The 27,012-nt window shown below is 28.1% G+C and overlaps 2 protein-coding genes and 1 long non-coding RNA gene across 4 annotated transcripts; 2 read left to right on the plus strand and 1 right to left on the minus strand.

Moving 5' to 3' along the window:
* Window positions 1-857: 857 nt before the first annotated feature.
* On the plus strand, window positions 858-4,656 carry LOC127253738 (UDP-D-apiose/UDP-D-xylose synthase 2-like). The gene is made up of 9 exons (XM_051278480.1): window positions 858-1,244; window positions 1,661-1,753; window positions 1,849-1,956; window positions 2,770-2,884; window positions 2,987-3,120; window positions 3,200-3,301; window positions 3,870-3,962; window positions 4,040-4,175; window positions 4,268-4,656. The coding sequence occupies exons 1-9, from the start codon at window positions 975-977 to the stop codon at window positions 4,378-4,380; spliced, it is 1,164 nt and encodes a 387-aa protein (XP_051134437.1). The 5' UTR covers window positions 858-974; the 3' UTR covers window positions 4,381-4,656.
* Window positions 4,657-8,893: 4,237 nt separating this feature from the next.
* On the plus strand, window positions 8,894-15,528 carry LOC127253893 (probable glucomannan 4-beta-mannosyltransferase 11). 2 transcript variants are annotated; one of them, XM_051278698.1, is made up of 9 exons: window positions 8,894-9,669; window positions 10,812-10,910; window positions 11,990-12,242; window positions 13,154-13,264; window positions 13,377-13,513; window positions 13,626-13,739; window positions 14,324-14,526; window positions 14,623-14,829; window positions 15,322-15,528. In XM_051278698.1, the coding sequence occupies exons 1-9, from the start codon at window positions 9,352-9,354 to the stop codon at window positions 15,491-15,493; spliced, it is 1,614 nt and encodes a 537-aa protein (XP_051134655.1). In that variant the 5' UTR covers window positions 8,894-9,351; the 3' UTR covers window positions 15,494-15,528. The 2 variants fall into 2 exon arrangements, with proteins under 2 accessions (XP_051134655.1, XP_051134656.1); XM_051278699.1 differs by lacking the exon at window positions 10,812-10,910.
* Window positions 15,529-18,248: 2,720 nt separating this feature from the next.
* LOC127253895 (uncharacterized) lies at window positions 18,249-21,216 on the minus strand. Its single transcript, XR_007839358.1, has 3 exons — window positions 20,258-21,216; window positions 20,079-20,158; window positions 18,249-18,463 (listed from the first exon to the last, which is right to left on the minus strand). It is a non-coding gene; the product is annotated as an uncharacterized LOC127253895 (long non-coding RNA).
* Window positions 21,217-27,012: the final 5,796 nt, after the last annotated feature.

Raw genomic sequence — 27,012 nt, forward strand, 5'->3', positions numbered from 1 at the left:
TAGAAAATAATATCTTTATTTTGGGATGAAAATGAAAATAAAACATTTCCTATGGGAACAATAGTCATTTCATCATTTTTGTTCATCTTAAAACAATAATCTTATTTTCATTTTTAGTAACCAACCCCCAGTTTGAACTCATGACCTCACGGTCACAAATCTAACCCCTATATCACCAGGTCATTCCTTACGGATCACGAAACAAATATATTAAAAAAATGAACAAGTGTAACACTACAAGAAAACATTAAATGAAAATTTTGAATTATTAAGAATTTGGGCTAAAAGACATTACTTTCACATCTAAAACAAATATATTAAAAATATGAACGAGTATAACACTACAAGAAAAAATTAAGGGTGTATTTGTTTTGGAGAATTGATTGGATTTACATTATTTATTTCATTTTTTTTTTTTCAAAAATATCAAATCAAGCACTTATTTTTTATTTTTTATATTATACTAAAAATTAATTTTCCATTCAAAATATCACATTAACACCTATTTATATCACATCATATAATTATTCAAATTTATAATTTTTACTATCCAAATTCCAACTCAAAATCCAAACAAATACACCATAAGTGAAAAGTTTGAATTATTGAGAATTTGGGCTAAAAAACACTACTTTCCCATCCAACTCACCCTTACCATAAACTTGGAAGTCCACGTGGCATCAGCAGAGGGCGCGTGACGCGAAAAGCACAGTGCACTGCGCGTAGGAAATAGAAATGGAAAGCAGTACGGCCACAGCTTCTGCCTTCCTGCCAAATCTCTTTCTCTCTCTATCTCTTTCTCTCTCAACAATTTCCTTCGCAACTTGCCGTCGTCGTCATCATCATTATACATATAAGTAGAGGACGCCACTATCCTCTCCTCTCTGCGCCACTGAAATCTCCATCCAATTCACCAATCCACACGCAAATCGCAGATTCTCTCAGGCTGAAAATCTGATACCAAAATCGGAAAAATGGCGACCGGGAGAGTAGATCTGGACGGGAATCCGATCAAGCCGATAACCATATGCATGATTGGCGCTGGGGGTTTCATCGGCTCGCATCTCTGTGAGAAGCTCATGGAGGAGACGGAGCACAAGGTGTTTGCCGTCGACGTCTATAACGACAAGATTCGTCACCTTCTCGAACCTTCCTCCTTGCCTTGGGCCGACCGCATCCAGTTCCACCGCCTTAACATCAAGAACGACTCTCGCCTCGAAGGCCTGATCCGCATGGCGGATCTTGTGAGTTTTCTGATATTCTTCTCATTTTTCCTGCATTTCACTTGCTTTCGGTAGAAATTGTGGTTTCGGATCTGGATTTTGTGCTTCCTTTTTGTTTGTTCTGATTTTAGGTTTTCCTGCTTTCGAATCGATGTTATGTCGTCTGGAGTTTTATGCAATAATCGTAATCGGATTTCTAAGAATTCATAGTTCCTTATTTAGATCCTGATTTGAAGTTGTGGATCTTTATGGATCTTACCTTGATGCTTATAGCTTAGCTTATGAAAAACCTACTCTGTTTATCTTCAATTTGGTTTGTTTATATGCAACGGATTCGTCGACAGTGATTCATTTTCTAAACTATATGATTTTTAAATGTCTTTATCAGTATGATTAATGTTGATTTGGACTGAATCTGGAGTTTTCCTTTGACTTAGACCATAAATCTTGCTGCTATATGCACTCCGGCAGATTACAACACTCGGCCATTGGACACAATCTACAGCAACTTCATTGATGCTCTTCCTGTGGTAAGTGGTGGTGCTTCTGAATTACAAGTCTTAAGTTTTCCGTCGTTTTCGATTTGATAAATTGATCGGTTACCTTTAATTCGCATGTGGTTTAGGTTAAATATTGTTCGGAAAATAGGAAAAGGCTCATTCATTTCTCCACTTGTGAAGTTTATGGGAAAACAATTGGTAGCTTTTTGCCCAAAGATAGTCCATTGCGGCAGGTGAGACTCTGCTTTCAATTTTCTATAGTTTTCTTGATTAGATTTGATTCTCCAGCTTGAGGATCTAATTTTCTTGATTTGGCATGACTTTATACACAGCTGTCAATTTCTGACATTGACCTCTTTGTGATGTGGTGGTTTGATATAGAGACAAATGTTTATTGATTTTTTATACTCACCTTAGCAATCTTGTTCTTGCTATTAAATTTGATTTTTTAATTGGTATTTTTCGTGCATCTGAGTGTTTTTTGAAGTTACTTTGGAGCCTGAATTTTGAGGCTTTGTAGGTGCATCAGCATGTTTAGTTCTTGTGCATCGATATTTATGCAGGATTCATGTCTCTTTCGTGGCTTGAAAGTTATCGCTGCCTATGAATCTTGTTAGTTTAGTTGAGTTTGCTATCATGTATCTAATACCTTCACGGCTCCACAGAGCATGGGGATTGCTAATTTCAACATTTAAGGAATGCAAAATTTGTCAATAATTTAGAAATGATTTTCTTCAAGCTCTTTCTGATCAGGTTGAGGAATCTAATTCTTCTCCAGAGAACCATGTAGATGTCGAGGAACTGAAACTAATATGTTTTGTGTTATTTCATCGTTTTCCATTCGATGGGTTAAGAACTAAACTGTCATTGACCAATTTTTATGTCATTTTATTTTCTTTATACATCATATGCAAAAGCGGTTTCTTTTCTTGAATTTCTAATGTGTTTGGGATAGTCGACTAGATTTTAACTTATATTTCTCTTTGATTCAGTTAGCCTGTTTTGTGATTTTGATATCTGAATGATAATTTGTTATCTTGCATCAGGACCCCAATTATTACATTCTTAAGGAAGATGCCTCCCCTTGTATATTTGGTCCCATCGAGAAGCAGCGGTGGTCATATGCATGTGCAAAGCAGTTGATTGAGAGATTAGTATATGGTGAGTTCGTCGTCTTTCATTTATAGGCATTTATGGTCCACTGTCCATTAACTTCATCGATCTTGCATTACATTGTAATAATCTAATTTCTCTCTATTACAGCCGAGGGTGCTGAAAATGGGCTTGAATTTACGATCGTGAGGCCCTTCAACTGGATTGGTCCCAGAATGGATTTCATCCCCGGAATCGACGGTCCAAGTGAGGGTGTTCCACGAGTCCTTGCTTGCTTCAGCAACGTAAAACCAATCTTGCGCTCATTTCAATTATCAACAAACAGCTCATTCCGACTTAATTTGAATTTGTTTACCTTTGTAGAATCTTCTACGTGGAGAACCCTTGAAGCTCGTTGACGGTGGTCAGTCGCAGAGAACCTTTGTTTACATTAAAGATGCCATTGAAGCTGTTCTTTTGATGATTGTAAGTTTTTCCGAATTTGTTCATCCGAACAACCGTTGTTTGATCCGACAATGGGTCGATTCGTGCCGGGTTGAATATTTTAAACGAGTTAAATTACTCAACTCTAACCCGACCCGTTTATTGTCGTGTCGGGTTCGTGTTGACCCGTATACATAATTAAGTCGAAATCGTTGATTCAGATTAAATTAATTTTTGTTGTGTCGTTGTATTATGTTAGTTTTTATTGGTTCTAACGTAATGTATACGATGAATTAGGTTTGAGCTTAGTTAGTTTAATGAGTAAATTATTAAATTATTATTATTTTACATATATAATTAATACATTAATCACTATTAATGTATTAGAATCAGGTTGTCGTGTCGGGTTCGAGTCGATAATTTCAACCTTAACCTGACCCGTTTATTATCGTGTCGGGTTTGTGTCAACCCGTATACATAATCGGGTTGAAATCTTTAACCTAAATCCAATTATTTCGTGTCGGGTTCGTGTCGAGTTAGTTTTTGCCGGCTTTAGACTTTGATCCCAATCCTTTGATCCACAACTTGAGAGAGTTTTTATTTAACTCAGGATAACCCAGCTAGAGCTAACGGACATATATTTAACGTCGGTAATCCCAACAACGAAGTTACTGTCAAACAGCTCGCTGAAATGATGGTTCAGGTGTGATTCAAATACATCTTTACCTACAATATTTTAACCTTTTACCGTTCTTAATATTTACCCCCCTGTTTTGGCAGATTTACGGTAAGGTCTCTGGAGAATCATTACTGGATAAACCCACCATCGATGTAAGCTCTAAAGAATTTTACGGCGAAGGATACGACGATAGTGACAAGAGGATTCCAGACATGACCATAATCAACAGGCAGCTCGGTAAAAATCAGACATCGTTCGCCCAACTATGTTATTACATTATAACAAAAAAATATTTCTTCCGACAAATATCTGTACTGTAAAATTTTCAGGTTGGGATCCAAAGACATCGCTGTGGGACTTGCTCGAATCGACTCTTACTTACCAACACAGAACGTACGCCGAAGCCATCAAGAAGACGATTTCCAAGCCTTTGGCAAGTTGATGACAGAGAAGGGATTTATATTACATTCTGCCGTTTCCCTGTAAGGATGTTTTGAGGTACACGATTGGTTTTGATTCCTTTCTTTTCTTTTATTTTCTTTTCGGCATATTATATTCGCGCACACTATTTTTTTTTTTTGTTTAGTATTGATTGCTAACTGCTAGTCGATGAGCAAAGATGTAATAGTACTTACGTGTTGTCTACCTGCCTTCATAATTTGCTGTAATGATCTGCTCTACTTTTGGGTTAAAATGGGTATCTCATTGATTTTGCTTATGGTAAAAACCTTTCATTTGTGGTTTTTATTTTTGTTTACGGTTGAGAATAGTTACGGTGCTGATTAAAGCTTACGGAAAATGGATTCGATAAAATAGTATGCTCCGAAAATTTAGACATTCTATGTGTGCTGTATAAATATATTTTTTGTGCTGATGTCAATAGTAATGTCCGTAGTGTGGGCTATTATCATATGTTGTCTCTTCGTATTAATGCGAAATTTGTGTGGCTGAGTTATACTTAAATAATATTCCCTCTGTCCCGCTGCTGCAAAGTTGCTATTGACTTTTTATATGTTAATTATATTAATACATAGTACAAATAAAGAGAAAAGTAGAATTAAGCAAAAATCAAATGACAGCTGTGCTGCGAGACGAATGGAGCAGTATTTTTTTTATATATCGATGAAAGTTTAAGATTTCAATTTTTTGCCCATGTAAATACTATAAATATTTTTGTAAGAGTCCATGGGCATTTTTTTTTATTTATAAATATATGAATTATTTTTATTATAATAAGAAATAAATATTTTTTATTAAAACAAATAAAAAAAAGGACATTAAGCTGAAATGGAAGGTAGCTAATGATAGGTAATGTTTAAGAGTACTGTCTAATAAATTTTTCATAATATTTTAATATTATTTTTATCTATTTTATTTTATATTAATATATTTTTTTTTTTAAAAAATAAAAATTTCATGTTCAAATAATATGGTATAATGAGTATGGATGGAGAGAGAATAATCCACGTTGTCGATTCTGTCCGTCGTACATACTATGTTTTTTTTTTTTTTTAAAAATGATTATGCACTTTAATTTTATTTTAAAATTTTTAATTTTATTTTTTTAAATTTTAATTAAACTAATTAGTTATCTTAATCTTAATTTATAATTATTTATATTATCGAATAATTATTTTTTACTAATACATTTTTAATTATCTACTAATTACACATTTCTGTCTACAATGTAGCATATGTGGGACGGAGGGAGTATATTGTTATTATTTTTTATTAATCAAAAAAAATTGCAGTATTATTTTTTATATAATGTTTTCCTATAAAAAGTAGAAAGTAATTAAAAGTAACATTTTTATTTTAATATTGATTTATAAATATTATGGTATGGCCCAATATTGATTAGGGATTATTTCTTGGCTAAATTGGATCCGGATTAAGTAGGCTTGGCCCGGCCAACATGGGCAACTTGAATTGATAGTTAATTTTACAACTAGTAATGCTAATTATATCAATTATTTTTATAATTTAGGTAGTACCATTTTTAATAAAAATATATTATTTTTATTATAAAATATTATTAAAAAAAATTTAAATTCAAATATAAACCAAATAAATTTTTTAGATGTGTTTATTTGGAAATTGAGCGGGTTGATAGTTTTTTAATTTTCTTTTAAAAAATTTTTAATTGCAAAACAAATCCTTAATATTTTATATAATTATTTTTTTTTATAATTAATAATATTTTATATAAAATATTGTGTTACTTATTTTATTTTATTTTATTTGATCAAATGTCACATTAAAATGAAAAACTCAAGTGTCCAATATATATTAGATTTGTTTGTTTTTAATTTTAAATCCCAAATACTTTAGAATCACTACTATTCATACATACAGGGGCGGAACTACATTCAACCCTCAAAATATATGTATTTTTTTTATGTAAAAATAATAAAATTATATATTTTATAGTAATTTGTCTCTCTTAATTTTTTATTTTGTAATGTAAAAAATCATAAAAATTTTATCCGTTTATTGATTTATACTTTTAATCTTTAAATTTTATTTTTTATAGTTAAAAAAATATTAAATTTTATGTAATTTTATTGAATTTTTTTTAAACATTTAAATTTTTCAATTTTTTAATTTTTTGCCGTGGTGTACTATGAATAAAAAAAAAACAACATTAAATCGATTAAAAAAAAAATCGATTTTATCCCCTCGAACTTTTACCGCTAGTTCGTCACTGCATAGATATATCCATTTTCGAAAATTACTACCATTAAGTTTGTTATTTTATTTTTATACTATTTTTAATCAATAAAATATATATATAAAAGAGTGACCAGACAATAACGCCTCCCCTTTCACTATTATGAAAATATTCAATTTTTAAAATCTCAAATTATTATTTAAATTTTATTCAAAATATCAATTAAACACTAATTTTATTTTATTTTTATTATTTTTATTTCCAAATGTCAAATGTCAAATTGATAAATAAATAAAAATAAAACCTTAAAGTAACACACCTGAAGATTCTTGTCCTCTAATGAGAGGAAAAAACAGTTTCAAGTTGGAGTGGCTTACACGTCTATCTTTGATCTTTAATTATTCAACACATTTCCCATTTCATATATAAGTATAATTTCACAAATATTGCAATTAAACTCATAGTCATCATTTTATGCTATTATTATTCTTTACTTTGACATGTTTCTTTGTCATATAATTTTTAGATATCTTTTTATATATATAAAAAATTATTTTCAATAAATTATTTAGATAATACTATAAAATTCACTAAATAAATACACTGATTCAAAGAAATCAATAATTGACATTTATTTACCATGATGTCAATTAGGAATAAATACAAAAAAAAACATTGTGTTCATTAATAGTTTTTTAAAAATACCAATTAATATTATATATATATATATATAAACATATGCATATATCTACATAATATATATACCCTATCTATTAAAAAAAAAAAAAACAATTCAAAATAAAATCTTATTTTTTATATTACTAAAGATGTTTTTATATTATTGATTATAACATAATTATATAATACATTCTATATAAAAAAAAAAATTAATAGCACATACTTTCAACTAATACAATACTTATCTTGTATTTGCTTTGGTTAGGGTGTTTATTGAAAATTTATTAGCACCATACTGATTACCCTAATCAATATATAAAAATATTATAAATGACATATGAAAATATAATAAATTGTCCATATTATATAAAATATTTCTCCCTCCATCGTGCAAATGTGTGTTCATTTGATCGGGTGCAAGTTTTAATAAAAGTGAGGAATAATTGTTATTTTTTTATTTTATGGTAAAAAAAAAGTACAAAAATGTAATAATTTTTTACTTAAAAAGGTAACAAGAATATTTTTTAATAACAACCCAAAAAAGAAAGTGAACACAGATTTGAACGATGGAGGGAATAGTATGTATTGTCATTTCTATTTTATATGTGAGGTATAAATTTATATCTTCATGTGTTGTTTAATATATACTCCATCCGTTCATTTTCTAATATCCTATTTGATATTTACACGCATTTTTAAGCAATTAGGGTTTTTGTTATAAAATGACAAATTTGTCCTTAATCTTTTGTATAGAAAATGAAAGAGTAAATAAAGTAAGGATAAAAGAGTAAATTTTGTGTATAAAAATAGAAAGATGACAATAATTGTTGGACATTTCAAATAAAAAAGTAGGACGTAAGTTTGTGGACGGAGGGAGTATTATTATATTATCATCATGATACTGATTATATTTAATTAGCACCGTATTATATTTAATAACACCGACATCTTATATTAATTGAAACAATGTCTTGTCTACCTATTTATAAATCGCCACGTTAACCTATATATATATATAAGGAAATGGTTACGGTGAAATATAGAGCAATGAAGTTTGTTCATGATACAAATATGTGTTATTTGTTCATAATTACAACGTATAATGTCATACACTAAAATAAATTATTACATGTATTGTATGAGATTATATTATATATTTTATATTATATTTATATAAATAATATGCTGTCAATAGTAATATCATATGTTATTTAACTCAATTTTAAATTCAGCACTACAATATGTGCCATATATATATATATATACTATTCCAACACATAAAACTCATTTTTGTATTACTCTAAAATAAAACTAATACATTTCAAATTAAATACTCCTTCTTCACCGATCTATCTATTTTGTCATTTTAGTCTGTCCATCGCAAATGTATCTATTTTTTTTAGTAAATTTATCTTCCACTAAAATATAAAATTACCCTACTCTTTATATAATATTACACAAATGTCATCAAATAACACCACTTAATACCATAAATGTTAAAGGGTATAATAGTCTTTATGTATATCAATTATACTACATATCAATATAATATTAATATACTAAAATCTACGTGTAAAAAGTAAACTGATACGGCGGCGGAGGGAGTATATATTTTTAATTAAATTTAAATTTAATTTATTTTTAAAATATTATACTACTACATCATACAATAGTTGAGATTTAAAATTTAAACCCAATTCCAAACAAACACAACATAACGTTGTACGTCGATCGATTTTGACAGTCAGCGGTGGGTTGTCACTTTAAATTCGCCTACAAATTCTCGCGTCCGACAATAAGAAATTTCAAGTCACTCCAGGGACCTCAACTCCCGAAAGATCCAAACCGTTCATATCACAAGATCCCGGAGTATCCTACAAATAAAGAAATGATATCTTCATTCACACAGAATACACATCTTCTTCACGATCTCTTCTCCTCTCTCATTCAATTCCATCGAGCTCCTCCCCGAAGAGCAAAATAATAAAAATATATCATAATAATAGAATAAATTAGATTAGATTAAAATTAGGTGCGTAGGGCATTTAATAATTAATACAGGTGATGAACACCAGCTGTTCGACGAAATTCCTGAAAGAAGAAATGGGTGAAGATTCAGCGATGAGGTGGATTTTAGATTGGACAGATGGGGTCCAATTTGTGAGGAATTTAGGGATCCGATGTCTGAGTTTGGGCGTTTACGTGTGCTTGGCCTTGTCGGGGCTGCTGTTCCTGGAATGGATTCACGTCATGTTTCTGGCGACCATGGCGAAGGCTGTCGGAATAAAGCCTCGGGAAAGGTACAAATGGGAGGATCTTGACGACGGGGATTATGGTTTTCCTATGGTTCTTGTTCAGATTCCTATTTACAATGAAATTGAGGTTAGTACTTTTTATTATTTTCGATGTATACTTTTGGTTATTTATTACTCCCCCTTTTCGGCTAGAAAATATATATATTTTTATTTTGGATTCTCAAATTACAAAATAATTATTTTTTTAAATACCTTGTATTTTTACCAATACTCTTACTTTACATCGTATGTTTTATAAAAAAATGTAAAGGTAAAAATATTTTTAATATGCTCATATAATTTGGATACAAGTTTTAATAAATACTTAATGGTTGATCATCATATAAAATAAAAGCATTTTAGGAATGAGTTAAGGAGGTAATAAAATTTTTTGGATAAATTGAATGCGTAGAATTTAATGACATATATTTAAATAAGTAAAATATTGAACAATATAAATTACGGAATATTTAAGATTTATTTATTATAAATAAAAGATACATAGGAGTATTTTTTTTTTTTTTTGTAAAAAAAATAAATAAATATATTTGGTGATTAGGTATTTGTTGTTATGTTTTGTGAAATAATAATAATAATTGATATCACATATATATATATATATATTTTAAAAATCAATGGTGAACTTTATTTATATAAGTGTAAACAGAACCTATAATAATTTTTATTTTGATTATTTAATTTTTATTTTGATTATTTTGATTTTACTTTTTATTTGAAATAATATTTTGTATTGAATTATTGAATTTTATAAGTAGATAAAATATATATATACATGTTATACATTGTATAAGTATGTGTATTTATTGAATTTTTTAATAATATTAATCAAAAAAATATATTATAAATTTTTGGTTTGGTGAACCTATATTTTGATAGTTTTGTTTTGTACCAATTCACCTTTATTATTATTATTTTTTGAATTTATTTTAGAAATTACAATTTATAAGGATAAAAGAGGAAAAAATGGTATAAATGAAGAAAAAGTTTGAATATTTTGAGAGATGTTTCAAATTAGAAACAACAATAGTAAATAATGAATGACTATTTTTTTTAAAAAAAAAAGCAAAAAAAGGAAAAATGGACGGACGGGGTATATTCTTAGTTCGATTTATAAAATAAAATGGAAATTGAAATTGAAATTGAAATCGAAATCGAAGTTGAATGTAGTATAAGTAATTAATGTATGTGGTAGTTGGTGGAGTGGTGCAGGCTTATAAGATATCGATTAGGGCGGCGTGTCGGCTGTCGTGGCCGTCGGATCGGTTCGTCATTCAGGTTTTGGATGATTCGACGGATCCCGTTATCAAGGTATGCGCATATGTATATGTAATCCTATATTAACTTGGATTCGTCGTGAAACCAAAAACCATGGTGTTTGTTGGCTTGTGATTTTATTTTTGTTGTTAAAATAATTGTTTGATACGATATTTTGAATGAACAATAACTATTTAAAATAATTTTTTGAGAAAAAAAATTATAGATTGTATAGTAGAAAAATGATGTAACTGAATAAACCGATGACTTTGTTTACTTGTGTTGCCATTTTTTTTTAATTGTTGTTTAAAATAATTTTATAAAAGGTAAACTGATTTTTAGTACATATCTGATTCCTTTATTATTTTAGAATTTTAAATGAACTATTTTTTAAAATAGTACGTAAGTAAATTTTTTTTTTTTGCTAAAATGGACATTTGGTGTCAGATTCTCTACGCTGGCTCGCCGTTGTTGATGTAGTGTCGACACGCCTGACATGTCATCGCCATGTTGACGCAGCATCATCAACACATGAATTTTTATTTTTTAAATTTAAAATGGCGATGGTAACTTAAAAAAAAAAATCACATGTCGCTGATATAGCGATAACATTTCAGCCGCGTCAGTGTCACGTCAACAACAACGGGCCAGCGTGGCGAATCCGACACCAGGGGACCATTTTAGCGAATTTCTTTTTTACTTGAAGGATTATTTTTAGATAGAATTTATTTAAAATCTTAAAATGATAAAGAGAGTATGACTAAAAAATAATTTACCTTTTTACAAATTATAAGGGTAAAAAAGAAAAAAATTTGGGATAAAACTATAAAACTAAAATAGTGTTTTAGTTTGAGAATTTTTTTTTTTTTTTTTTTTTTTTTTTTTTTTTGTGTTTGTGAGGTATGAGTAATTGTATCGAAAAATAAATAATAATATTTTGAATTGAATCGTTAATTTATATGAAATAATAAAATATAAATATTATAAATATTGAGAATCGTGTAAAAAAAAAAAATCAATCACTAACATAAATGTTAATTATGTAATAAAACATACACGATGTATTATATATATTTATCTTTAAAAGTAAATAATGCATATGCAATTTATCGTAATAATACGAAGGTTTGTAGGCTATGGTAGAGAAAGAATGCGCGAGATGGGCGCAAGAAGGTGTCAACATTAGGTACCAAATACGAGAAACAAGGGCCGGCTACAAAGCCGGAGCCCTTAGACAAGGCTTATTACACGACTACGCTAAAGCGTGTGAATATGTTGTCATCTTCGATACAGACTTTCAACCAGATGCCGACTTTCTCAAGCAATCGATCCCTTTTCTCGTGCACAACCCCGAGCTTGGTCTAGTACAAGCTAGATGGAGGTATGGTAAGAATCTAGATTTTTCTTTAAATTTTTTACATATTTTTTTATTAATATTACAAGAAATATAATAGGTACACACATTCATACAATATATTCTATTGATTTACCAAAATCAACAATTCAATCAAAATATTATTTATTTTCTATTATCAATATATTTTTCCTTCTCTAGTATAAAAAACATTTCGATAAAAAAATTCCTAAACAAATAAAAGATAAGCCCTTATTAGTTTCATTTTATATATAATTAATATAAAATTAGTATTTTTAATTATTTATTTTATTATCTAAATTTATTTTTGAGTTTGTTTGGTACTATTATCAATAAAAATATATTATTTTCTTTCGTAATATAACAAATTAATATTCATCAAATAAAAAATTTGAATTTAAATAAAAACAATTTTTTAACATATATTTTTATGTTATACATATTTATTAATTTTATTTTATATATACATATTGTAAAAATGGACCCCTAAATTTTTGGGGCCTAGGCATGGCTGGCCTTGAGTCCTATATTTATGTCTAATTATTATTTTTATCTCATATATTGTATGATTTTATTCTGATTTTTATTTAAAGAATATTTTAATATAATATTTTATAAAGAATATATTATATTTTTTATTAAAGATTATAAAAATACATTTTAGCAAAAAAAAAAAAAAATTGAAAGCGAGGGCAAAAAGAACTGGGCAGAAAGAATCGACCCTTTGGTCTTGTACATTACGAAAAAGCATCCGTACATCCGAGGAAATACCTCGGACAAAAGTTATACTCGGCTAAATTCGTAATTTCCCCCTAATAATATCACATCTAATATATATTTTTGTCGTTTTATGTGAAATAGAAGCACACAATTGTAATATAATTTCGAAGATAATTATCCCAAGTTTCTTCCTCTTATGTAGTGAATGCGGATGAGTGTTTCTTGACGAGGATGCAAGAAATGTCGTTGGACTATCATTTTGTAGTTGAGCAAGAAGCAGGGTCATCATTCCATTCGTTCTTTAGTTTCAACGGTGAATCCTAAATCATACATAAAATAATATAAACCGAGTTAAATAGTTTGATTGAACTATATATATGGAAAAAATTTGTCAATACATGTTATCGAATTTCCCTTTAATTTAGGGAGTGGAGGAATTTGGAGAATTGCTACAATCAACGATGCCGGAGGTTGGAATAGCCGAACCACCGTGGAAGACATGGACCTCGCCGTTCGAGCTGGGCTCAAGGGTTGGAAATTTCTTTATCTCGGCGAATTAGAGGTATATAGTAAATTTAATTTAATGATTTTGGCGCGGCGCAATTTATTGAATTTGCGCGAGAAATGTATATGGTAATGTGGTAGTACATTTTACAATAATTTTATTTTGATAGGTGATGAGTGAACTTCCGAGTACTTTCAAGGCCTACAGGTATCAACAACACCGGTGGTCGTGTGGGCCGGCAAATTTATTCCGGAAAATGGTGGTAGAGATTACAAAGAATAAGGTTTGTTCATCAATCCAACTTTATATAATGATGAATTATATAATAAAATTTAAATAAAATATTTGTACATTTTTAAATTAAAACTCATGTACTTTATCCGTTGAAAAAAGAGAATTATTTATGTTCTAGAATAGATTGAATGTTTTTATTGTGATTGAAAAAAAAAAAAATCACCACCAAAGGTACAAAATATTTGATTGTTTTTATTTTATTTTCCTTTCCATTTTGTGTCATTGAAAATGATCTCTAAATAGTGATTATTTGGTATTATGTGATAAAATGGTTGTTAGATATAATATTTCTAAAACAGAATTGAAAGATTGAGATGCGTTCAATCGGTGACTTTTTAGAAAATTTATATATTTTCTGATTTTAATCTTAATTTAAATAGTAGACCGAATGTGATATTTTGTAAATAAAAACAATATACTTTTACAATAAAATCATAAGAATTTAATAGTAAAAAAACTAAAAATAGTTCAAAAACCGCGAGCTTGAGCTTGAATAATAATAAAATTTTGAAAAAGAAAATACAAAGTGGACAAAGCTAGAAAGTAATTTTTCAAAGTGAATGTTGGTTCTAGGAAGTGTCACTGTGGACAAAGGTATACATGGTATACAACTTCTTCTTTATCCGGAAGATCATCGGCACGATGTTCACTTTCTTGTTCTACGGTGTCGTGTTACCATGTGTATGTCTTTTGCCGGAAGTTGATGTTCCAAAATGGGGAGCCGTTGCGGCTACATTCCTTATTGCTACCGTAAATGCACTTGTCTCGACTCCAAGGTCATTTACAATTTATTTTTTTTCGCTCTATGGTTTAAAAAAAGCCTACGCATTTTGCATTGTTTCACGTATTAATTTTCATTCGGAAATTAATAGGTCACTTCATCTAGCCGTTCCATGGATACTTTTCGAGAATGTGATGTCATTCCATCGAGCCAAGGGCTTAGCAATCGGTCTACTCGAGGCCAAGAGGGCTAACGAGTGGGTAGTTACAGAAAAACGCGGCGACGCCCTCAAGAACCAAAATGACCTCGAGTCTAGTTTACTAAAGAAGCCCGTGCGACTTGATCGTTTTCGCGACAGGTAAAATGATTTTCGTTTTGGTTGGAGGATTTTTGTTCCGAATTTTACTATTCATTAAATTTTTTTCCTCAAAAATATCAAATCAAATACTACATCAATCTCAATAAAAGAATAACATCTGCGTTTTGCACGTAAATTTTTTAATATTAATATTATAGCGGGTTGTAATAGAAAGACAAAAATACTCTTATTTATATTGTGTAATAAAAAATAATGACATTTGTATAATATATTGAAAATTGTAAAGATATTTATTATGTTAGGTAAGTAGTACAATTACTATATATATATTAAGAAATCGTATCATTGTTTTGGAATGGACAAAAATATAAAATAAAATTTTTCTTATGAAACGGAGGAAATACATAAAATTTTTTATATTATATTAAAAATTAATTTTATATTAAAAAAGAGCAGAGTCAATTATTTTTTAACAAAACTTATAACCGATCAGACATGTGAAGTAGTAATAGGTATAATTTTCGATGGCAGAATACTAGCACAAGAGCTGGGGATTGCGGCATTTCTTTTCGCCTGTGGATGCTACAATGTTGTCTATGGAGACGACAAATATTACATATATCTCTTCCCGCAATCTATCTTTTTCACCGTTGCCGGATTCAGCTTGTTCGGCACCGTTGTTCCGAGCTACCAGCTGTACTAATCTAACATTAGTTGATTCTTAGGTATATATTGCTAACCTCTACCTAAAACATATGTATGTATATATCCAAATTGTCTTAAAATTAAGGGAAAAATTACTTATAATCCGCTAGTGGTTTAGAAGGTCTATATTATACTCCAGTGATTTAGAAATTACACAAAGATTTTTTCATATTGTAAAAATATTGCATAGAATTTCTTAAAAATTGTATAAGACACTCTTGTATTTTTTTAAAAATATTGCAAATTTTAAATTATAATGAAAAATGATAGACTTTTCAAATCACAAATAGATCATAAGTAATTCCGCTGAAAATCAAGGTCATGATTTTATGTCTTGGCCGATTATATATATTTTTGTATTCTTTCAAATTTGTTAAAATATATTTAGAAGCAATATATTATATTTATGGTAGTTATCTTATTTAAGAGATCCGTAAGATTGTTGTCTTATTTAAATGATTTATATATCACTATAAATATGTATGTATTCTTATTATTGAAATAGAGAATTTCAGTTTCATATTCTAACATGGTATCATAGTCAAATTCTCTCAGGGTACCTCCATTACCCGTTTTATCCCGTATATATTTTTATATTTTATTAATGTATTTGCTTCTATCCAAGATCATGATGTTATTTTCATGTCGTCTTCGCCTCTACTACTCCACTGATAGAGTCTACTTTTGACTCTAACGCTGTTGAAGGTCTTGTTTTCAACTCTAACTCTATTGAGAGCGAGGGAGTCATGTTTCCGACTTTAGTTCCGTTATGAACGAGCGAGTCCTGTTTCCGACTCTAGCTCTATAGAGTGAGCGAGTCATGTTTTCAACTCTCGTTCCGTTGTGAACGAGCGAGTCATGTTTCCAACTCTAACGGTATTGAAAGTTCTGGTTCTGACTTTGATCTAGTAGACGGCTACACCACTTTCCGTCAATCTTGGCGAAGTCAAATTCGTACGTAAAATATCTCGGTTATATCTTTTTTTGCCATTTCTAACAAACTCAAGTTTGTTCCATCGTATCTTCAATTTGAGGAGGGGTGTTAAAATATATTTAGAAGCAGCAATATATTATATTTATGGTAACTATTTTATTTAAGAGATTTGTAAGATTCTTGTCTTATTTAGACGATTTATATATCATCATAAATATGTACGTATTCTTATGATTGAAATAGAGAACTTCAGTTTCATATTAATTCTAACAAAATTCATTATTAATTATGTATTAGGAAATTGATTATGTATATTATATTGTTATTTTGGTTGTGTTCTCATTTTTATTTTTTTATTTTTCGTCCAAAAATATCATATTTGATATTCATTTTTCATACGAACTATCACTAGTTGATCTAAATATTTTTTTTGGAAACAAAAATACAAAACGTAAATAAAAACACACATATAAAACAATGCAAACAATTTCTTCCCTGAGCCCGAGACAAAGGGCAATAATGCACAATATTTCAGGCTTTATTATTATTATATATTTATTTTATTTTTTATTTAATTGTCACATGTGATTCGAAAGCATCTATTTAGCACAATTTTCTTGGAATATTCATAAATAATTTTAATTTAAAAATATTACACTAAATATCTATTGTTTATTTAAAAATTAATATTAAAGATTATTATAGTATTTATTTATATTAAATCAAGTTTTAAAAAATATGTTTAACCATAACAAGAATCACATATGAGTAGAGTAGGTTGGGTGTTTGTCGTATCAATTTTTCTATTTTTTTTAATAATAATAAATATTTTTATATAATTTAAAAATTCTAAAATAAATTTTGCAGAACTAATTTATGTTAATAACATAAAATATCATATATATAGTTATTTCTCTTATATAGTATAATTTTTTATTTTTTATAAAAAAAATTGTTTGTATTGAATTAATATATTTAAAAGATGTAGTAGCTTTTAACATACTTCAATATACAATTTAAAATATGTTTATTGTGATTTCAAATCAATTTCAAATTACAATGAAACAAATTTTTTTTTTTTCAAAAGCAAATATATAGTATACCATAACTCAAGAATTAACCAAATAAATAAAACTTAATTTCAAAGAGTAAAATCCAAACTTTTTTCTACCACATTACTAAATAAAAATAAGGGTAAATTATCCCCTTATCATTTTAGTCTCGTAAGTAAAGTTTGTCACAAACTAGTCCCATAAATGAAATTTTTTTATTATTTTAGTCCTCCAGCACCGAAGACGCCCGCGTGGCTCGCCGGAAGCCACGTGTCTGCCAGGTCAGCGACACCTGGCGGACACGTGGATTTTATTATTTTTTAAAAAAAAAAAATAATTTTTTTTAATTGGATCAAATAAAAAAAATTAAAAAAGGCAAATAAAATTAAAAATCAATTTAAAATCAATTTTTAAAAAATGAAAAAAAATAATAAAATCAACATGTCTGCCAGGTGTCGCTGACTTGGCGGACACGTAGCCTCCAGCGAGCCACGCAGGCGTCTCCGGTGCCGGAGAACTAAAATAGCGAAAATTTTTCACTTATGGGACTAATTTTCAACATGCTCCACTTACGGGACTAAAATGATAAGGGGATCCAGTTATGAGACTAAAAAAAACAGTTTAGCCTGAAAACAATAACAATTAACCTTGTGTGCTCAACACTCATCATGTGATGTCTGAAAAATGAAATTGAAAGAGAATATCACCACACATTGATAGTTTGTACGATTTGCTCTTTTAGCCAGAAGTTGCTCATCCCTGTGGGGTTGTAATAAATATTCTCTTATCACTATACCAATCAAACATATAATATATATATACATATACATACATTTGCCAACCTGTAGTATAATTACAAATACATAATATGAACTAACAATATGGAATAATAATCCACATAGAGCAATGCCCTAAGAAGTACTTGGTTTCTATGTGGTGATTAACTAATGAACTGAACACTTTTACCGCCCGTTGTACGTACCTAGTAAATTTGAACATTTGATCATATATCTGATGTCGCAATAAATTTTTCTAAAATAAAATATTATTGTTTCAATGTAAATTGGCATGTTTTTTCTTTTTATTTTTTCCTATGAGTCACAGAGAAAAACTACTGAATAATTCTTATGCATTTTCACTAGTAACTTTTTAAAATTATGATATTTTTGTAACAATAAATTATTAGATGATATCATGACACATTCGTAGCTTTATATAGTAACAAAATTGTGACTATTTTATCACAAAAGTTGTAGCAATATTATAATTGTTTTTAATATTGTCACAAAAAGTCGTAGCGTAAATATTGTGCGCATTGCAGTCACTACTCTACTTGGATAAGCCAACCACACTACTTGCAAGGTTCAAAGTGGTTCAACTATAAATTGCAATGGATACAAAATAAACATGTAAAGGAGAACTAAATCGTTATCATAGTCGTGTTTTTTTTTTTTGAACATGCAAACTTAATGTTTTGTGTATGATCAATTATCACTTTTATTTCATGTGTTTTTCGAGTTCTATTTTGGTCAATTATCTCTCAACTAATTGTAACTATGAATATATATTATTTACTTTAAATTTTTATTTCCTTGTAAAATGCCTTGCATCAATTCATAAAAACCTCCCCCCCCTCCCCTCCTTTTTTTTTTTTTATTTAATTTGGCACATATCTTTCATTCAAAATATATCAAATGTCAATTTTCTTTTTTTCTTTTTCTAATATCGAATCATTACGGATTTTTTTTCACAATATATCACATGCAAACCGCCGTTCAAATGAAAACTAAAAAAAAAAAAAGTAAAAGAAAAAAAAAAAAAAATCCTTACATATGATGCATTGTAAGTTGTAACTGTGTGTATCTGATCCATCAATCCTCAAGAAATTTGCAAGGCATGAGGGAGTATTATATATATTATTATAAACTTTATATTATTGACTTATACTTCGTGTGGTTATCAGTCTATATGTCATGTGTATTCAATACAATGTTATATATATATATATATATATTAATGTAGAATCATATCATATATGTGGTGAACCTTTCAAAGGGGAATATCCTCTGCTCATCTGCATGCCCATTATGGTCCACCTTCACACACACACACGTATACGTGCGTGTGTGTGTGTTTGTGTAATTAAGGGTATAAAGCAGAAGGACAATGTGCATCAATCCTAGTCATACATTTCTTTCATGTTTAATTTGTGAAGTGATGTTTTTGTTACACTTGAAAAAAAAAATTCCCTCAAGAATCATTTTATTTTATTACAGAACTAATTAAATTAAAAAGGGTTTCGTATAAAATAATGAAACCAGGTTTGAATCTTTTCCTAACCCAAGAAAGACAGTCGACAATCAAACATAAGATCTCATATTCCTAAGAGCTCTTTTGTAATTTGATAATATAATTAATTCACTAATCTCGATCGTCTGCATAACCCTAATTGTTTATTAGTCAAGAATTAGGCTTTATATATAAATTAGTGAATGACCAAAGATAATGGAAGCCCAGGTGATCAAATAGTTTTAAAATCAGAAATTTTTTTTTTTAAAAAAAAAAGTTAAAAATAATTATCAGATGAGATCTGTTACCAGTTAATTTGATTATCTGCTGATTTTAATTTAGTTCACACGATTGGTGTTTGCCATTCCTGTCTGTCTGGATCGTAGCCCTAAAAAGATTAGAAAGAAAATAATTAAACATAGGAGGAAATTAAAGATAAAAATAAAAATATATTATTTTTATTACTATTCATATATATATATCCTACCATTGATTATAGAAGAGAGGATTTCCGTGGACTTAAATCGCGGCCGTTGATTTTCTGCTAGTTCGACGCTAGCCGTTGATTGCCAATGCAGCATCATCAAGATTCACACCACTTTAAAGGCTTTAGTGAAGAGATGAGGCATATGAAGAAGTAAGATGAACATTATGCATAAATATTTTATATATATATTTGAAAAATTATCACCACAATACCCTAATTTAGATGTGAATCTTTGATGATGCTACACTAGAAATCAACGACTTCATTTAATCCCAATTCAAATCTCGAAAAGAACATATAATAATCTCAAATAGTAAACACAAGTTTGAAAAGAAACCCTTCAAATCGAAGAAGACAAGAACTAATCGAAGTACACAAGTTAAGCGAAATAATTGGCTAACTAACAAATCGAATAAATTTAAACGATTTTCGAAACTTATTTCCATTTCACCAAAAGGAACCCTATTTTCATTTCCATTGCTCAAAAAATATATTTGAAAACTTCAATTTTTTTATCAAAAGGGTGGCTATTAGATAACCCTAAAAACATTAATAAAAATAAAAATAAAAGTATTGAATAGATTGAAGATCTTGTTTGGCCAGATTTAACCATCAATTTAAACTGAACTACCTAATAAATTTAAAAAGTAGTTAGAATCAGTGAAAGACAATCAATAATAGTGTGAAGATTTGATCAATCAAGAAAGGTTTAATTAAAAACAAATATATATATATATATCCGATAATTAATGTTATCGAAATTAAGATATGAACAACAATTTGAAATATAGAATTGGATAAGAGTGAAGAAATTAATCAGAGAAGCCAAAATTAAAAATATGAAGTTAGTAGATCTGAAGAATTAGGTTTAGGAAGAAGAAGAAGAGGAATGAAAAGTAAGAAGCCCTTCAATTCTTGGATGGATTTGGAGAGGAAAGAGTTAGGGAAGTCACACTATGGGGGCATTTATTTATTTATTTACTTATCGATATATATACTCATCATAGATTATAGTGTATCTATTTTGTGCTCTATCGGCGGATTTAGAATTTTTTTTTTTTTTTTTAACTGTCCCAAACAAGGTGCAACATTTGCTTTTGGCACGGGTTTTTAGGTGGGTAGTATTAGGTAGGATAATTTAGAAATTGAGTGATGTGATGGAGAGAGAAATATATATTTTATTTTTTTATTTGGATGATGTGAGGGGATAAAATGTGCGCAGAGATTAAGTATAATTAATTATTTTTTATTTTGGAAATGAGACTGTAGTATATTAATTATTTTTTTAAAAGAAAATGTGTTGAAATTTTTTTTTTTTTTTTCAAAAGAAACAAACCCTAAAATAATTTTAATTTTAATAAAACATCAATTACTATTCATAATATAGAAAAATAATAATGTTATATTGTTTTTTTACATTTATATTTTTAAAATATAAATTCATCTTTTTAATTTGATTAAATTTTAATTATTTAAATATTGATGGCATTTTGAAATTTTAAATTTTAAATAGTCAATTAATTTTTTTTGAATAACAAATATTTCAAATTTAAAATGGAATAATAAAAAAAAATTATGATAATAAAATTACTAAATTATAAAAAAAATTATTTTTACAAAATAAAATTATCGGTGGCAACCACTCTTATACCCATGGAGATCCGCCCATAGATTAGCTAAGAATATTTATATTTACATACACAGAATTGTTAGAATGTTGCTTAATCCTAATTAGAGCCAGCAATGGGTCCATTCGTGTCGGGGTTGAATGCTTTAAACGGGTTAAATTACTCAAACTTAACCCGACTTGTTTATTATCGTATCGGGTTCGTGTCAATCCGTATACATAATCGGGTTAAAATATTTGACCTAAACTCAATTATTTCGTGTCGGATCAGTTTTTGCCAGCTTTGCTCCTAATCAGTAAATTATAATAATGTACACAATATATAGTTGCAATTAAAAAAGCATGTGTTATATATATATATATATATTGTCGGATCATGTGTCGTATGTTTCATTTTTTATCACGTATTGTCAAAATAATATTGATTAAATTTAATTAGCACCGTAACTACCGCTATATATTATATATAGACGCTGCTTTGTTCTTTTTGAGAAACATTTTCAATATTTTTACTTTTCGATTTATAAAAATATGTTGAATTATATATTAATCTGTTGCTTTAATAAGAGTGAAATGTTGTTATTTATTTATTTTTTTTAAGTTTTAAAAAATTTAAAAGAACCTATGCTTGTGGTGTTGATAGCTATGCATTATAATTAATTACTATTCCCTCCGTCCCAGGTAATATGGGTGAATTACTGTAGATACGGGAGTACAGTATAATTAGTAAGTAATTAAGAAGTGTATTAGTAAAAATAATTATAGATTAAGATTAAGATAAGTAAATAGTTTAATTAAAATTAAAAAAATTATAAAATTTAAAATTTAAAATGCGATTAAAGTGCATAATTATATTTCCAAAAATAGAAATGACAAGTTACGTGGGACGGACAAAAATAGAAAATAGGGACAAATTATGTGGGACGGAGGGAGTAGTACTTAGGGTATATGATAGTTGTTTTGGAGCTTAATGTGAATTTTTCTTTTATTTTTATTACACAATTATCATACTTTTTAATAAAAAAAACTAAATTATTTCATTTCACAAAATATCGTATTTAAATTAGTTCTAAAACAAAATCAATATTTACAAGAATGCACCCATGAAATGCTGACCTATAATATATAATGTATTGATTAGTGTTATGTGATTTACTTATGATGTTAAATTATTCCATTATTGAATATAATGTCAATATATGATATGTTGAACAAATTAGTTTATATTTAAAATATTTCTTTATTTATATATACATATTGTAGCTATATATATTGATTTACAATATATATATATATCTTTAGTCTGCCAAAATTATGCAGTAATTTTTTTCGTCGTCCGTTAAACTTGTGCACAAATGGTTTATACTAAACAATTTTATCTGTCATTGTTTTAATATATAATAATTAATTTTTCACTATTTTTTTCTACTTACTCTATTATTATTTTTTTTAATAAATCGTTATAATAGATTTTTTGTAATTTTATTTACTTTTTATTTACTTTACTTTAATATTAAAATATTATTATTTTTAAGTATTCGTACGCAATCAAATCTGCATAATTTTACTGGACTGATAAAGTATATATATATATATATGTATGTGAGGCATCCTATGTACTTTTGATGGATTGAGATTTTCAAAATAGTGAGTGATTGAGATTAGAATAATCGACTATCATTTTCTTATGAACCCTAAAAGAATCTATCAAAAAAAGCACATTAAAAAGTAAATAAAATTGTAATAAAAATCCTGAAGGTAGATCTGATCATGGGTAGGGCTCACCATAGTACAAAATTATATGGCTACCATTATATAATGGGTAGCATTATATGTATGTACATATATATATATATATGTGGACCAAACTAACATGTTGAAACCACACAACATTAATATCATAACAAAAAAAAAATAACAAAAATGATGATAACGAAAATTTAAAAAAAAAAAAAAAAAAAATTGTTCATAATCAATTTAATTTAATATTAATTTTTTCTTACGTATGTACGTTTAATTAGTTAAAAAGCATTTGATGAGCAGCAGTAGTGCATATAGAACGTAACTATATATATATATATGCTAGAATATGGATGTCAAATGGGGCGGGTTAACCGGACCCGCTCTTAATTGGGCGGGTTCAGGTCTAAATAATATATTTCGGGGCTTGTGGATTTAAAATTTTAAACCCAGCCGGGTTCGGAACGGGTTACGGGTTTTACTAAAAACTCGTCCCAACCCGGACTCGGATATTTTTTTAAATTATTATAACTAATATATATGTACATTTATATAATAAAAATATATTATTTATTTACTTAAATAATTTTAAATATAAAATTCAATTAGTCGCCTGTTCTAAATAATTTTTTAAAATTATTATATTTAATATATGTATATTTATATAATAAAAATATATTATTTATTTATTTATCTTATTTTTTATGGATCAATATTAGATTTTTTTAGATTTTTTTTTGTGCTTTTAATGTTATTTGTTTTAGTATTCGATTGTTAAAAAAATATTTATTATTATATATTTTTTTAAAAAACGAGTTTGTCTGGTTGGCCCCGAACCCGGAGGGTTCGGGCAGGGCGGGGCGGATCCTAGGGCTGGGTGGAACCGATGCGAGACGGGTCTCGGAGCCTAATATTTTCTAGCGGGGCGGGTCTCGGAGCCTGCAGAACTCGTCCCGAACCCGCTCCGTTGACATCCCGATGCTAGAACTCGGCAAGACTATGCTGCACGAGTGATTTGTAATTCAAAAAAAATTGTTATGTATTATTATAAATTGAAAATAATTCATTAAAAATATATAGATATTTTCATTAATGATCTACATGCGTAATCTTCTTTTAGACATATTTTTATTTTGTTTGGCAAGATACCAATTCTTCAAGAAATAGTGAAAAGTCAATTTAAGATAAGCAATAAAGCATAAAACAAAAGTATATATATATATATATATAGATATGTATTGGCTGCGGATTTCCACGTCATTCAAATATATATATATGAATAATGTGATTTATTTTGTCAGGTTTAATTTGCAGTATAGTAGGTTCCGTCAGCGGATTTATCTAATGCGCACTTTCGGATAGCCATTAGAAATTTTCTACATAATTAAAATATATATATATATATATGAAAATAAATTTGGTGAGACATACCCATACAAATACAAATAATATTTAATAATACTATATAATATAATAATAAAATAAGTAATAATAAATTATTTTTTTAGGGCAAATAGTGTAGAAGAAATTTAGGAAACAAGATAAGGGTATTTATATAATTCTATGTAGCCATCAAATTTTAGTATTTTTAGGATGTGTTTTTGATAACCAAGATGAATAATACTATTTTATTATTTACTATATATTATTATAATTCGGCATAAAGTAAAATTTAATATAAAGAGTATTTTACACCTAATTTATTATTAATTTTAGCATTTAATTAAAAGGTATTTTAAGTAAAATTAATAATCTTATGCAATAATCCATTATAATAAATAATATTGATTCGTTATAATAATACATATATTATAATCATATCCTACAAAGTCAGCGCACTCATATGGTATATATTTATCAAAACCTTAACTACTTATGCTATCTTTGAACTAAATTCCATTTCGATTACAATATTATTTTGTGGTTTTATTTTTATTTTGTATCTTTTAAAATAAAATAGACTTTTGATGAGTGTTTTGTGTGTTAAAATTTTGATATTATTAGATGTACTATTTGATAGTAAAAACATAGGTTAAAAATTTATATATATATATATATATGTTGTATTTTTCTGGTTTTGCAATTTAAATATGAATTATTTTACCAATGAATAACAAGTATTAGATTTTGTTCGATTGCATTAGATTTTGTTCGGTTGGTTTTTACACACCGTATCTTTTCTTTTTCATTTGTGATGATATTAAAAACCGCAATCGCTATTATATCAAATTTGAATTTGTAATTGTCTTTTAGACCAAAACTTTATCAACCACAAACTCAAATGCTCCTTTTTGACAAATCTTTAGTTTAACTTTATGGTATCTACATACATTAAAATAAAATCGATCATATTTTCTAATGTTGCCTATTCATACCTATAATCTCTGTTTATATAGATATTTTTAAAAAATTTAATATTATTTGTTAATAGTATATCTTTTGCGAATATTATATTTTATCTGTCCCTCAAATTTAGAGATATTTCATTTGTTACAAATGAACTATAAATGAAATGTTCTTAAATTTAAATAGAGTAACAGAAATTTATTTTATGAAATAATTCAGCAGAGTCTCATAATACATAATATATAATTCCGTAAGAATAATATGATGGTGTGGGGACTTGTGAATGTGAAATTATTGCTTCAAACTTTCGATGTCTCGAGGTCTTATATGTCATACATAGTTTCCTTAGTCTGATTTAATTTGCAGATTATTAAATTCAATCAGAAGTTTATCCCGGAGTAGCCTTGTTGTCTCGTGAATAATAGTCTGATGGTGTAGGAGAGTGAACTTGTGATCGTGAAGTCATGGTTCAAACTCCGATGCCTCCAAGTCCACCTGCCACACATAGTTCGACTTGTCTTGTCTTTTCAGACCTAATTTACATTGAGAATTTATCCCGTGCGTATTTTCAAATAGCGGATGCGAATTTCCACGTTAAAATAAAAAAAAAAAAAAAAAAATTGTTGCAGCTAGCGAGCCACTGAAAAGTTCGGGTCACGTCCGTACGGTCGTTGAGAATACTTATTTGGTGGGCCAAACCACCGCTCTCTCTTTCTCTCATACATCCTTTCCAATCACTCTTTTTTCTTTTCTTTCTTTTTCTTTTTTAATTATTTGTAAGTTTTTTATTTTAATTTTACGATATATCAAATTAATATTTATTTTTTATTATTTTACATTAAAAAAATATCAAAAATATCATATTAATATATATTTATATAATATTAAATAATTATTTTAATTTAAAATTGTCGGGATCTCGACAAAATTTTAGAATTTAAATAATTATTTGATGTAAATTTAAATTTTATTTGGTATTTTTGAACAACACAAACTGTTTATAAATGGAATTGTTGTTTTGAAACAAAGAAAGTATAAAATA

The sequence above is a fragment of the Andrographis paniculata genome, unplaced genomic scaffold (assembly GCF_009805555.1).
Source record: "Andrographis paniculata isolate CXL003 unplaced genomic scaffold, ASM980555v1 Contig51END, whole genome shotgun sequence".
NCBI classification, from domain to species: domain Eukaryota; kingdom Viridiplantae; phylum Streptophyta; class Magnoliopsida; order Lamiales; family Acanthaceae; genus Andrographis; species Andrographis paniculata.

Coding starts and splice junctions, on each gene's coding strand:
- LOC127253738 (XM_051278480.1), top strand. CDS start 975: ATGGCGACCGGGAGAGTAGATCTGGACGGGAATCCGATCAAGCCGATA. Junction 3,121..3,199: donor TCCTTGCTTGCTTCAGCAAC/GTAAAACCAATC, acceptor TTACCTTTGTAG/AATCTTCTACGTGGAGAACC. Junction 4,176..4,267: donor CATAATCAACAGGCAGCTCG/GTAAAAATCAGA, acceptor TAAAATTTTCAG/GTTGGGATCCAAAGACATCG.
- LOC127253893 (XM_051278698.1), top strand. CDS start 9,352: ATGAACACCAGCTGTTCGACGAAATTCCTGAAAGAAGAAATGGGTGAA. Junction 9,670..10,811: donor CTATTTACAATGAAATTGAG/GTTAGTACTTTT, acceptor GGAGTGGTGCAG/GCTTATAAGATATCGATTAG. Junction 13,740..14,323: donor TAGAGATTACAAAGAATAAG/GTTTGTTCATCA, acceptor TGTTGGTTCTAG/GAAGTGTCACTGTGGACAAA.